At 52.4% G+C, this 15,000-nt stretch overlaps 1 protein-coding gene across 1 annotated transcript in view; it reads left to right on the forward strand.

The window, feature by feature from the left end:
- The first annotated feature begins 12,499 nt into the window (after positions 1 to 12,499).
- znf804b (zinc finger protein 804B) overlaps positions 12,500 to 15,000 on the forward strand; it is a 16,933-nt gene continuing 14,432 nt past the window's right edge. Inside the window, exon 1 of the mRNA XM_086155924.1 lies at positions 12,500 to 12,995. Coding sequence (XP_086012050.1) covers positions 12,852 to 12,995 — 144 coding nt within the window. The 5' untranslated portion in view covers positions 12,500 to 12,851. The remainder of the gene's footprint in view (positions 12,996 to 15,000) is intronic.

Consider the following 15,000-nt stretch of genomic DNA (forward strand, 5'->3'; position numbering starts at 1 on the left):
AAAGCTCGGCGATAAAAATCTGAGCGTCCCCGACTTTGAGAACCTCCACGTCAGCGTTCCTTGTGTTCTCTCCTGCAGGTCTGATGATTTCAGAGGACCAGGCGCTCGAACCCGCCGGCCGGGTTTCAGGTGTTTGAAGCGGCGGCGGGCCATCCGCCTCGGCCCACCGGTTGATGACTGAAGGCGGTTTAACGACAGACGCCCTCCGCTGTAACGCAACGATTCAGTTCGGCGCCCGCCGAAACATCTCTTCGTTCACCGCCGGCTGTGTCATTACACATGCATTACGTTGTATCTGCAGAAGAGGGGGATCGATACGGAGGAGGGCGGGGGCCGGAAAAAAGAGGTCTAGAAAGAAAGGCGGGGACTCAATCATCCAGTCATCATGCACTTGTGGTTGATGGTTGGCGGCGGGGTGGGGGTGGAAGTGCCTGCTATCTATCTGTGCTAACCTTCTCCTCTGTGCAGGAGTGGCGGATAATTAAAAGATGGACTGATAACGGAGGAGAGTCCACAAGCCAACCCTCCTCCTCCAACCCCCACTCTCTCTGTCACAATTAAATCACCCACCTCAGGTCTACCCCGCCTCCATCCCCTCTATTACTATTGAATAGGCAGAAACAACAATGTGGAATTATAGCTGTGCGGTTCCTGAACGAAGCGGGATAAGGATCCGAATCTTCGTGGAGAATCACAAATTACGAGCCTGAGGTCTCGATGAAATCGGACACTATGAGCCCTCTGAGTACACAAAGCCAGGCAGTGGACTCGCAGCAGATACAGCAGATTCGGATGGTTCACTTGAACCGAAACTGATTCAAATCGTCTGACAAACCGGAAACACGAATGAATCAGATGATTTGTTTGAAACAGTATATGGGCGGATTCGTCGGAAACACTTCAGATGAATCAAATGATTTGTACGAATTAGTTCACTTACTTAGGTCAGGAGATTAGATAGAAACACTACTGAATACCGATGATTCATTTGAATCGATTTGCTGACCCCAAACAGAACCAGAACCAGAATTAGAAATAGTTTGTTGATCCTGGAGGAAGTTAAGTGTTCAGATTCACTAGATATGCCACTGAATGACATGGTTTGGGAGAGCCGGTACACTGACTCGAAACAGCTGACTCACTGCAAACACTACTGAATCAGATGATTCATTTGAATCTATCACTGACGCAGGTCAACAAACTCACTGGAAACACTACTGAATCAAATGGTTCATTTGAACCTGCTCACTGACTCTGTTCAGCGGACTCACTAGAAAGACAATTCAATCAAATGATTTGGGTGATCTGGTTCAGTAACTCCAATCAGTAGACTCGCCGGAAACACAACTCCATCATGGGATTTGGGTGAACCGGTTCACTGGCTCAAATCAGCGGACTCACCGGAAACACAACTGAATCACATGATTTGGATCAACCGCTTCACCGACTAAGATCAGTGGACTCGCCAGAAACACAACTGAATCATATGATTCGATTGAACCGGTTCACTAGCTCGAATCAGTGGACCTGCCGGAAACACAACTCAGTCATATGATTCGGGTGAACCGGTTCACTGACTCAAACAAGCTAACTCGCCAGGAACACAACTGAATCATATGATTCGAGGGAAACGGTTCACTGACTCGAATCGGCAGACTGACCGGGAAACTCTACTGAATCAAATGATTCATCAGAACCGATTCACTTACCCGGGTCAACAGGCTCACCGGAAACACCACCAAATCAAACGGTTCATTTGAACCAGCTCAATGACTCAACTCAACACCATATGATTCGGGTGATCTGGTTCAGTAACTCCAATCAGTGGACTCGCCGGAAACACAACTCCATCATGGGATTTGGGTGATCTGGTTCAGTGACTCAGATCAGCAGACTCGCCAAAACACAACTGAATCATATGATTCAATTGAACCGGTTCACTAGCTCGAATCAGTGGACCTGCCGGAAACACAACTCAATCATATGATTCGGGTGAACCAGTTCACTGACTGAAATAAGCTAACTCGCCAAAAAAGACAACTGAATCATATGATTCGAGGGAAAACCACCGAATCAAACGGTTCATTTGAACCAGCACATTGACTCGACTCAACACCAGTCAATCATGTGATTCAGATGAATCGGTTCACTGACTCAAATCAGTGGACTCGGGAAACACTACCGTATCAGAAGATCGTTGCGCTTGTACGTTCCACGACGTGAAGGAGATGCCTCCTCCTGGTTGTTACGGCGACCGTGCAGACCATCTCCACCTCCATCCACCCCTCCACCACCACGCCTTCTCCAATAACGTCCTCCTCCCCCCATAATCCCCCCACGGTCTCCACGACTCTCTTTCGCTCACTCTGCTTATTTCTCACCCTCTTTTTCTCTGTCACTGCACGCTCTCTAGCTGTAGGGTGTGTGAGCGAATGTGTGTGTGTGCAAATGTGTGTGTGTGTGTGTGTGTGTGTGTGTGTGTGAGAGAGAGAGAGAGAGCTTTTCTAAATCCCAGGTAAGTGCAGAGCTTTTCTGAGAGAGAATTTCATTTCGACACCTCTCATCTCGCGCAGAGAGCAGGAGGATGGAACTTTCCCAGTTATGAATCCAATAACCATCGTGTGTGTGTGTGTGTGTGTGTGTGTGTGTGTGTGTGTGTGTGTGTGTGTGTGTGTCAGGTTACGCTGCGGCCTGTTTATAGGGCTGGAGGTTACTCCTATAAATTCAAACTGAAGGTCAAAGAGGAAAAGATAGAAACAGGTTTGAAGGGAAAAGACAAAGTGTGTGTGTGCGTGTGTGTGGGAGGGCGAAGTCACGGTGTAACACACACACACACACACACACACACACACACACACACAATTGCTGCGGCCGGAGCACGGCGCTAAGGGGGCTAAGGTCGGCGCTAAATCATTCCCAGGTCAGCGTGGCGGGCCGGGTCCAGGTGATAGACCAGCCGAGCGTGTTCACACACACACACACACACACACACACACACACACATACGCTAGGGGAAGCGGCCAATCAGGAAGCTGCGGAGCCTGATTGGATTAGAGCAGCTGCCACTGGTCACTGTGCTGGATGGAAATGCACACACAATGCGTGTGTGTGTGTGTGTGTGTGTGTGTGTGTGTGTGTGTGTGCTGTTTATCTGCATCTGCTACTGCGAACAAAGTACTCCCCCACCTTCCCCCCCACTGTGTGTCCTCCTCTTCTTCTGTTTCCAAAGATCAAATGAGTGAAAGATGGAGGATGTTTTCCCTCCATCCCTCCATCCCTCCATCCCTCCATCCCTCCATCCCTCCATCCCTCCATCCCTCCATCCCTCCGTCCACCCGTGGGGTGATGGATGTGTGACCTTGGGCGGCGAAGCTCTCGTTTGCTGGCAGGTGGACCTTAACAGCTTCTGTGACCTCACTTCCTGTGACCCCCCCGACCCCCGGGGGAACGGGGGGGGGGGCAGATGAGGCTTTTCTAAACAAGCCGCTGCCACGGCAACAGCTGTCCTCCTCCTCCTCTCCTCTCCAAGCCTCCCTCCGTTCCCTCCTCGCTTCTCTTCCTCCTCCTCCTGTGTGGTTTTTGTTTACAGTCCTGTGTTTAATCTTAACTGGCACCACTTTGAAGTACAATAACGGCAGATGTGTGTACTGTTTGTACTGAGTGTACTGTGTGTACTCTGAGTAGCGTGTACTCCCCTGTCTGCCTGGAACTGGCTGAGTTCCCTGTCGTCCCGGGAGACGGAGCAGGGACCCCGTCAACAGGCCTTATCTATTATTTACGCCGCGCCACTGATATTCCAATAACCAAGCTAACTGGCACTGCAAACAACTCAAAGGGGAGAACCTCGCCGCCGCCGCCGCTCTCGCTCTCTCTCTCCCGGCTTCTGATTCGCCGGCGTGTGAAAAAAATGCGTTGGAAGGTAAAGAGACAAAGAGGCGTGGAAGCACAATGGAATCGGTCACAAGCGAAATTAAAAAATCCCAACGCCGGTGTCTTGAGATGTCACTCGCCGGCGGCGCAACTGCTCATCACTTCAGACAACGGAGTCTGCTCCATGATGTAATGTTATGCAATGTGACACGCCGCGCCGGTTTCCCGTGACCGGCCGGAGCCGAAAGCTCGGCCCATTTCTTTCGCATGCAAAGTATGGATCTGAAAAGTAACCCGTCCGTCCGTCCGTTCGTCTAGTCTCATCTAGACCCCTCTCCGGGAATGCACTCCTGCGCTTCCTGTGGGGCCACGAGAAGCTCCCCGTGGACATCGGCGTTGTAAATCCGAGCTTCCGACAGCTGGATCTGCATGGTAGCGCCTCGGTGGGAGGCGTCCTTTTACCGGATACCAATTCCACCCTCGGCTGACTCGCTCCATTGGGCGTCGCTCCCTGGGGGACACGTCAATCGGCCCCACGCGAAGGAACTCGCTTCAGCCTCTCGTATCTGACGACGTTGCCCTGCTCGATCAAGTCACAGAGCTGGTGAAGGGCAAAGGGCACGTAGAGATACATTCAGGTGCCACTCTTGCCCTTCTGGGTCCTGGACCCTGCAGCCTCATCTCGTACAGAGAAGGTCATTGTAGGTCGAGTGTCTTTGGGCGGTGGCCACGGAGGCAACTTATTCTTGGGATATGGTAGCAGCATCTGTCAGGCCAAAGTGGGAGGTGTTGGGCGGGTCTAGGTACTCTTGTGATTCATCGGTACCCAGAACAGGGGCAGGGGTTACTGGATTTCGGTGAGACTATGGCAATCAGGGGTCACATCGGGAGAGGGAGGGAGTATTGCGTTAAAAGCTGTCAAAAAGAAGGAGGACGCATGGCGAGGACAAGACTGTTTCACCCCAAGCATACAAGTGAACTTCTTGAAGTCCCTGGAAGGGATAAGGGTGGAGGTGGTCTTCAAGATGAGGAGACTCCAAAGACCCTTTAGAGGACTTTGGGGTTCAATATTGGGTGATGATGGAAGGAAGGTGAAGAAGGATGGGAGAAAATGGAGGCGGTACTTTGCACCTCCAAACAGTGCAGTGCCAAAGAAAGTCCACTAGGCATCCGTGGTTTCCGTGGTTTCAGAACCTCCAACCATCCCCGCCCTCCCACCCCCACATGACACTGTATGACCGATCACCGCGATGGGACGATGTACATGCCAGTATTGGTGCGAACCCGAAGGTCTGCTACTTGCATCCGCCACAGAACGTATCCTGATTAGCTTCCGGGGAGCAGCCGATGGAGGCGAGCAGGGCTGCGAGGGGAGGGGGGGGGCATGATAGTGGAGGGAAGGGTCTGATGGTGCTGGGGGGGGGGCATGTGAAATGAATTGCTGTCGAAGTGCATTAAAACGCCTTCTTGAATTTCTACCCTGCTGGAATGGGGTGGAGGGAGATCCAGCATGCAGACACAAACAAACGGGGGGAGACGCGAGGAGATGGGACCCCCCCCTTCCAACCCCCTGCACATTTATGGATGAGGGTTGCGGTCTCATTAATAGTGTTAGTGTAGCAGCGCATTTTAATGATCCCTATCCTTCTCAGCCCGTCTGCCTCTGACACCATTTCAGTTTCAGGGCAAAGACACATCGAGTCGATGGCGGAGACACGGCGCCGGCCAGGGGCCGCCTCCTTCAGCCCGCTGGAAAAACAAAAACAAAGAAGAAAGTCGCAGCCGACTGGGAAGTCCTCGCCCGGTGCCGGTTTTAAAGCAAACACATCCGAAGTCCATCTCCGTGCTGCTTTTGGATCCCAGCAAGCGCTTCGGGTGTTGATGAGTCCATTGTCCATCCGTTCACACACATCAATAAGCCACATGCACGGCGCTAACCGTAGCATCAGGAGCAGCGGGGAAGTTCTTGCTCTCAGGACATGCAGACAGGTTGGGGGATCAAACCCCCAACCTTTTAATCGGTGCGACGCCTGCTCTAAAGCTAAAGGAACGTCTGTACTTTTTTGTACCCAGCGAAGCTATAATTAAAGGATCAATGACGAATGGCTATAGATGAAAGTCCACAACCCCTGCCATGTTTCGGGGTCCCCTCCCTCGACCCCCCACCCTGAAACCCCCTGCCAGAGGAAGGTAACTGGTCCAGCTCAGGTCCGACACTTCACTGCTTTCACCTCGCACCCCTGATCTTCCCCTGAGCTCCCGATTCAACAGTTCTGAACAAAGCTGGTAACCCCCTGATTGGATAGTTTTTTTTAGTGACTTGCACTCCAGTTCGAACCCTTGATTTGTGGACTGACCGAAACATACCTTTGGATTCTGTTCATCCATCGGGTAAAACGGCGCCAGGCTGCATCAGGGTGACCACAGGAGGGAGGGGCGGGACCTGAGCAAGGTCATCACGACAAGGCCCATCATTTCCTCTTTTTCTGGGATACGCGTTAAGATGGCGGCATGTGTAGATGAAGTAGCCCCTCGCGTTTTTGTGTTTGCCTTATTTTTCTATTGCGCAGGGATACAAGTGCAGCCGACGGGATCTGCTAGACATCTGCAGGAGCCTCACGACAGCGTGGATTCTTTACAAACCGAGACAATCAAAGAGCTCGGACGACTCCGGCGGCCCGTAGCTACATCGGACTCGATCTCATCTTCTCCCCTTGGAAAGGAGGCGCCGCAAGCGAGGTGCAAGGAACCAGAAGAGGGGAAAGCAAGGGGATATCCAAGCTTTGTTAGCGGCTAGACCTACCCGGCCAGCTATACCATCCATCCTTTTAGCAAACATAGGATCCCTGGACAATAAAATGATCACGTACGGCTTGTGGGGACAGCAAATCGAAACATGAATAACTGCTGTGTGCTTGTCTTCACAGAAACAACGTTTAAACGACAACTTTCAGGACTCTGCTGTACAACTGGAGCGGCTACCGTGCTATCGAGCGGACAGAGCCCTCGTAAAGGTAAAGGAAGGAAAGCCTTGCAGGTGTGTATTCTGTTTGACCGTGATGCCGCGATGGTATGCAAACACTGTTCACCCGTTCACAGTTTATGATCTTTAAGTGCTGTCCTTTCTATCCGCCGAGGGAACTCACAGCAATTTAGATAGTTGCTGTTTCCATCCCTCCCCCCTCCAACAGCAGTGACAAGAATCTGGCTCTTAGCGAACTGTACTAGGTCATCAGCGAGCAGCAGATAGCAGATGGATTCAACATCCACGCTGGAGATTTTAATCATGTTGATCTCACGGCTTTCCTCCCAAAACTTCACCAGCATGTTGATTTCCCGACAAAAGGGTACAACACCTTGGACTCTACGCCGCCCACAAAGGAGCATACAAGACCTCCCCTCCCCCCGCCTTGCACTCTCTGACCTCACCACTGTTATGCTAACAAGCAGATACGGGTGAGGCAGGATGGGGCCTCCTCTGCTCTTCAGGACTTCTTCGGCTCGAATCTGCTCGGCTCTCCAGCCACCCCTCGCCCACCTGGACGCCAAAGACTCCTGTGTGAGAATGCTGTTCCTAGACTTCAGCTCAGCATTCAACACCATAATACTGCGACAGCTTATCAACAAACTTAAACAGCAGGGGCTCAACACCTCCCTCTGCAACTGGCTGCTGGACCACCTCTGTGAGACCCCGCTGACTCATGACCGCACGCCAACCCACAGCACCAATCACATGACGCAACTCTGGTGGGTCTCGTCACCAAGGACGAGACTACAGGAAGGAGGTCGACCTTCTAACCATGTGGTGCGGAGACGACAACCTCCTGCTGAACATCAGCAAGACTGAGGACACTGTGGTCGAGAGGCCACAACAAGCACCTTCCACTACAGCAACTGTGCTTCTGTAGAGGGAGAAAGAGTGGACATCAGTGAAGACCTCTCCTGGACCTCCAACACTTAATCCCTGGCAAAGGAGGCCCCGCGGTACCTCTAACTCTACTTCCTTCACAAACTCAAGCGAGCAAAAGCCCAAACACCCATCATGTACACTTTCTATCAAGACACCATGGAGAGCGTACTGACATGTATGCTATTACTTACCAGCTGTTTTATGCACTAAAAGACTCTGCTGCCACTCTCTACATTCAAATGATATATATTTATGAATTTCAGGTTTTCATGCTGTTAAATCTCCGTAATCCTTTCACCTCAGTACCAGTAGATTGTATCAGCGTGCACTTTATAGCTCAATGTTTGTTGTTTACTGGTAATTTGACTTTGACTTATCCGTCTGAGGGGACTCGACGAGTCCAAAAGCAGGTCCGATATTTACTTTAGAGCCAAATCTTTGCTGGAACTGACCAAAATCCCCTGGTTTTCAAGGCCTCGAGCCCTAACACATTACTCGCGAGCCCAAAGACAGCAGACGTCGTAATCTCCGCCCAGGATCTCGTTCAGGGCGAGTGGACCGAAGCGCAGCTGCACTTCTTCTTCTTTTGCGGGGACTCGCGCCTCAGGGCCGTTCCGGTATGCCTCCAAGATGACAAGAAACGTCCGTTTCTGAGAGACGGGGGGGGGGTTTAGACGGCGGTCTGCCTTCGTTAACTCCTCTCCCCGCCGTCCTCGGGTGTGTCGCGCTGGAGGGTTCCTCCACCCTGGGGGAGGAACGGAGGAGCGTCCACCCATGTCCGCCCATTCATCAAAGGCCTCCAGGGACTCCCGTGCTAATTGACCGCCGCGAGTTGGATCTACGGCTCTGACAGATCCGAGCCTTCAACCCCAACCCCAACCACACACACACACACATGTGCACGCTCACACACACACACACACACACACACACACACGAACACACACACCGCCTCCCCACTGACCAGATTCCACGGGCTACTTCTTCCACTGAGCCTGCGCCCCGACTGCAAATCCATGAAACTATAACTAAATATAAATCATCCTTTCTCTTACCCTCATTGTGACCCCCCCCCGCCCTCCCCACACACACACACACACACACACACACACACACACACACACACACCCCTCATTTGTTCTCTCTATTCTCTCACTCTCACATCCTCCCCATCCCGCTCCCCACCTTACACAAACACAACTCTAATAAATTGTGGCACTGGTAATTACACAGAGCCCACCGGTGAATTTCAATTCCATTTACATTTAGATTACGGCATATTTCATTCCCATCAATCTGCAGGGGCGACACACACACACACACACACACACATGCACGCGCGCACACGCATTTCTCCGGTCATAATATGTGCACGCAACGGCTACGATAAATCTCAGTGTTTACCGGCGCACGGCGACAAATGCACATATTAGAGCGTTAAATCCTAATTTCACTCCGTGGACTTAATTTACGTGCACACACACACACACACAAGTGTGGACACACACATATGCCTCGGCTCGGGTCTGCGCCGACCCGGTGTCATCTGCCGCCTTCATGAATGAGTTTGCCGTGAGGGAACGACGATGATCGGTCTTGAACTGCGCCGCCGAAGGAATCACCTTCGCCGACGACTGGATGGTGTTCATTGAGAAGCGCCTCCTCCGAACTCTTTCCCGCACGACGTTTCCCCGCACGTGCACGTTCACACGCACCAGCTCCCGAAACGTCGGGGGAGCCTTCTCATCCGCCGTGCCCCCAAACCGAACTGTAATATTTCTACAGTTTATTACAGCAGAGGATGGCAAAGGGAGCCGGAGGCAGCAACTGGGGAGAACAGATACCGCCATCTCTTTCTCTTTCTTTCACTTCCATTCTTTCCATCCATCGCCAACGCCCACAAATCCCCCCCCCTCCGCTTCCTCGCCCCCTCCCTCGCCTCAGTAATACTGCGTCGTTGCCAGCGGTGATGAGAGCACCGGGGAATTAGACTGTTTAAAATATACATAGCGGTGTTTCCTCATGTGGGTGATCATAGCAAATAGCCGCGCGCCCCCCGTTAGCATCGACACCCCCCGCCGTCCCGCGCGTGCAGCCCCGGTTGCGCCCCGATGTCACCGCCACGATATTAGCGTCTTGAGCGGACGCAAAGGGGAGCCTCCGTAGCCTGCGAGGGGTTCCCGTAGCCTACGGGGCTAGCTCGCGGCGCGGGTTGCGCTCATTAACGCCGCCGCTCTAAAAAGACACCCTAGCAAGCGAGACACGTCGCCCGGCGGTGTTTAACTGTGTGAGACATTAACCGGGAGTGTGTGCGGAGGTCATTTCCCGCCTGAAATTGGTTTTCTTTGTTTCCTCCTCCGCATGTGGGCAATGTGCATTCCCAAGAGGCCGCGCGTAAAAAAAGGCACAAAGACGATGTTCCCGGTAAAGACGAGGTCTTTAACGCGGCGCCGGTTGGGAGGGGCGGCGGCGGCGGTCTGTTTTGGCCCCGCTGTTGCCAAAGCAAACTGCCAGGGAGAGATGTTCGGAGGTCCCTTGGGCCATTTTTGATGCCTCCCCCCCCACCTCCAGCATGCTAACAATGGCTGCCGCGCTGTGGACACACTTGGCCAGAACCTTAAAAACCAAATCCTAGCAAAGGAATTTGCTAGGATTTGGCAACAGATGGCGCAACAGGTCGGCCGATTGTTTTCGGAGGGACGACACCGGCGACACTTGGGAAGTCTAAACATGCCGCTTCCAAAGGGATGTCTTTCACTGTTTCGGTATCTTTCGCCGGTATAGCAATCATTTGGGTACTTCCAATGGGGCTAAAGCTGCTCAATGATTTTCAATCACTCTGCTAATCAATTAGCAGGAGAGCGTAGCCTCGGCTAGCTCAACAGGACGCACCTGAGGCTAACTTTGTCACGGCTGCTCGTGGGAGGAATGAAGAGTTCTTCGAGACCCCCACGTGTTGAGCTTCTTACAAGAGCAATGAGGAAAGAGCAGTTCGTTGTCAAGCAGCAGGAGTTCGGAAAAAGGAACTAAAAGATGCTAAAAGAGCTAAAAGATGCCGTCCCTTCCTGTCTTCCGTCGGTCTGTATCTCCTCTGCGGGACCCTGTCGCTTCTCCGATGTCCTTGAGCCAGGACACGGCAGCGAGGAATCGTCTTCTCCGGTCCACCGTGTCCAATCGCTCAACCAAAACATCGTTTCTGCCTCTTTATGGAGTTCCAGAGTGTTCGTCTTTGTGTCCACGGTATCCGCAAACTACCCTACAAAAGCATCCCCTTCCTTCTCATCGGTCTTCTGCGTGGTCCAGGACTGCTCTCACACGCCACAGACTTGAGATCCAACCAGATCCCTTTGCTCCACCAGATGTTTGCCATCGTCTTCCCTTCTAACCTTCTGATCTCAGGCGTCCCCTTGCGGGACAGACTTGTATGCTTTCTCGATCACTACTTTGTTAACCACCGAGATCTTCAGAAGAAGATCCCCGTACGTCGACCCTTTACCGGACAGACCATCCTCCAGACCAACTTCTCATCCTCTTCCCTTCCACCCATGAACCTCCTCTCAGGTCTTCCTCCAACATCTCCAGATCTCCTCTGTCCACAAACCGTCTGGGCGTCTCTTTATCTCCAGAACATCGACCAACGCGGTGGTCCATCTCTCCCAGCAGAGGCGGCGGGATGATGTAAACCAAGCCGACGGAGAGAACATGTAAGCGACGGTTGCATGTTCTCTGCGTCAGACGTGATCTCAGAAGGTCCTCGTCCCTCCCGGTGTTTCAAGACGGGTAGTGCGTCGCCAAGGGAATTGTCGCCACGGAGACGAGGGATGAGATGACCATCGAGACTCCAAGATCAAACATCTCCAACGCCAGTCGACACTGGGTGTGTGTGTGTGTGTGTGTGTGTGTGTGTGTGTGTGTGTGTGTGTGTGTCTGAGTGTGTGTGTGTTGTGGGGACCCCTGGACACACACACACACACACACACACACACACACACACACACACACACACACACAGCCCCCTAGTGGCGGGTTGAACTCTTGGCAAACGTCAAAGTGCAAGGGGCAGACATGTTTTTGTTTTTTTTTTTTAAATCATGAAAAAAAGTGTAGAGCCAACCCCCCCGACACACACACACACACACACACACACACACACACACACACACACACACACACACACACACACACACAGCTCCCTCCCCCATGATAATAACATTATCTCCTAAAAGCGTTTTTACTTTGATGCCGTGCGTGTGCGTGTGCGGACACGGGCTGCATTTTAGATGCGGCACCCGGGGAGGAGTGTGTGTGTGTGTGTGTGTGTGTGTGTGTGTGTTTGCGCGTGCATGTGAAAGAGGAAGGGGGGGGGTTCTTGCTCGGGAAAGATTTCCGAGCCACTTCTGTCTGCGCGGGAAGCGGAGAAGAAGAAGAAGAAGAAGAGGAGGAGGAGGAGGAGGAGAGGAAGAGGAGGAAGAGGAGGAAGAAGAAGAGGAGAGGAAGGATCCGGTTGGACGCGCGTCTTTCCCGCCTCGCTCTGCGGAATCCGCCGTGCACGTCCGGTGACGCGCAGACATACATCTGTTGCAAATCAGCTGAGAAGGAAGACGCTTCCCGCCGCCTCCCAGCCTGGACGCCACCGCGGACACTTTTTGCACACCGATCCCGGTGCGTGTGCGCGTGCGTGTGCGTGCACTCGCACACTCTCTCTCACACACACACACACACACACACACACACACACATTGATGTGAGAACAGCCAACGACGGGATGCCAAGCGCGGGTTGGAGGAGGTTCCGCACCTCCTCCATCTCTCCCTCTCTCGGAGTTTCTCTCTCTCCCCCCCTCTTGCGCGCACTCTCTCACACGCACGCACACACACGCTCTCTCACACACACGCACACACACTCCCTCACTCACACGCACACACACTCTCTCTCACACACACGCAGAGCGTGGTGAGGAGCGGTTGAGTGAGGAGGAGGAAGGAGGGAGGAAGGGGGCGGACCGGAAGGAAGAGGGGAAAAAAAAAAAAGAAATCAATCGATAAACCGATAAAGTGATCGATCACGTCGCATGGACCGGAAGCGGCGCGGGATGGCGTGCGGCGCGTGCTACTACCTGGTGATCAGCTCCACGCACCTGAGCAACGGACACTTCCGGCGTGTGAAGGGGGTGTTCAGGGGACCGCTGTGCGCGGCCGCCGGCGGGGAGTCTCCGGTAAGACGCGTGCACGCTATCCGGTGTGTGTGTGTGTGTGTGTGTGTGTGTGTGTGTGTGTGTGTGTGTGTGTGTGTGCAGCCTCACAAGGTCGCAAGGTGAGGAAACATTTCAACCAAAATGTGTGTGTGTGTGCATGTGTGTTCATGTGTGTGTGTGTGTGTGTGTGTGTGTGTGTGTGTGTGTGTGCGCGAGAGAGAGAGAGAACCCTCCTAACAATCATCCAATGATGGGGGGGCATGGCTGCAAAGTTTTTTTTTTTTGTTTTTTTTTTTATGGGAATGTTTATTTCTTAATTCTTTAAATTTTAAATTGGGGTTTCTAGCCCCCCCCCCCCCCCCCCCACACACACACACACACACACACCTCCTCCCCCCAGGCTATGGGAATTAAACTAGTCAAATTACATTAGTGCTTTCAGGGAGAGATGACTTGCCCAGCCGTAAATAGCACTAATTACCTTGGGAGTATTTTGTGAGATGTGTGTGTGTGTGTGTGTGTGTGTGTGTGTGTGTGTGTTTGTATGCATGTATCTGTATGCATGTGTGTGTGTGTTTGCGTGCAAGCATGAGTATGTGTGTGTTTTTGTATGTATGCATGAGTGTGTGTGTGTGTCTGTGTTTGTTTGCAAGAGTGTGTGTCTGTTTGTGTGCACGTATGAGTGTGTGTGTGTGTGTGTGTGTATGCAAGCGCGTCCTGTGTGCGACCCTGCAGGATAAGTGCATGACCTTTCTCTTCAGGTGCCTGTGGTTCCTTTGAGCCCCCCCACCTCATACCAAAAGACAAAAAAATATATTTGCACTTGCTGACTTCTTGAAGTGTGTGAGTGTGTGTGTGTGTGTGTGTGTGTTAGTGTGTGTGTGTTAGTGTGTGTGTGCGCACATGTGGAGTTTTGAGGGATGAAAGCAAAAGAAGCAAAGAACTGCTGCTCCAGGTAAATATGTACGCTGGCATTTTGTGTGTGCTTGCGTGCCACTGTGTGTGTGTGCATGTGTGTGTGTGTGTGTGTGTGTGTGTGTGTGTGTGTGCAAGCTGCTCTGAGGGTCTCCAGTAATCACACATTATTCATGAGCTCTTAATGTGAGACGAGACAAACTGGCGGAGCTGATGACAAGTTTGATGAGAAAGGAGGAAAGGAGCATCTGCTGTGTGTGTGTGTGTGTGTGTGTGTGTGTGTGTGTGTGTGTGAGCACTCGAGTCATTACCAGTCTGTCATGTTCGGCCCGCGCTCGCAATGTGACGGGAACGGGGCGGGTGGGGGGGGCGGGGGGAGTGCAAAGGTCCCGTCCGGATCTGAGGATGTTCTCCAACCAGATGTTTCCCGGCGTCGGGGCGAATTTTAATTTACATCTTATTAATTCCTAGCGGCGGCTGCGACGTGAAACATTAAATAAAGAAAGTGGTTCCCGGACAGGCGGCACAATCCACGTGGCGCTACAAGCACTCACAGTCATCTTTAACCATAAAAGGTTATTGTGGAATAGATATATTTGTTATGTCGCTGTCGGGACCTGCAGCAGGATCCACCTTTTTTCAGGTGTTAGCGACCGTTAGCGGGCGCCGAAAACGTCAGGGTCAAAGGAGGCCAGTAGGAGGGGGGGGGGTAGCATCCCCATGTGAGGACGCCCCCCCTCCACACACACACACACACACACACTGCCACTTTTCCTGCCCGTCATGGCGTCACCTGTTGGTTGGTGGTTCTTGTAGCGCGCTACGCTAATGTGCGTTTTCCGCAAAGCACTTTGGGTGAACTTTAAGAGGATATTTGCCCCCCCCCCCCTTCCCCCATCCATCCCATGGAACCGCATCTCCTCGGAGACGCCGCCACAACGTAGCAGGATGAGTCATCCAACATCTCAAACAAGGAGAGGAGATGGGCTGGCGGGGGGCGGAGGCTCGCATATAGCATATAGCATAGAGCGACAAAATACAAGGTGGGGGTTAAACTCATCTGATATATTGGGTTTACAAGGAAGGAGAGGAGCATGTGTGTGTGTGTGTG

Source organism: Fistularia commersonii, chromosome 11 (assembly GCF_037954325.1).
Source record: "Fistularia commersonii isolate RoL2024-O1a breed Wild chromosome 11, RoL_Fcom_v1.0, whole genome shotgun sequence".
Classification (NCBI taxonomy): Eukaryota; Metazoa; Chordata; class Actinopteri; order Syngnathiformes; family Fistulariidae; genus Fistularia; species Fistularia commersonii.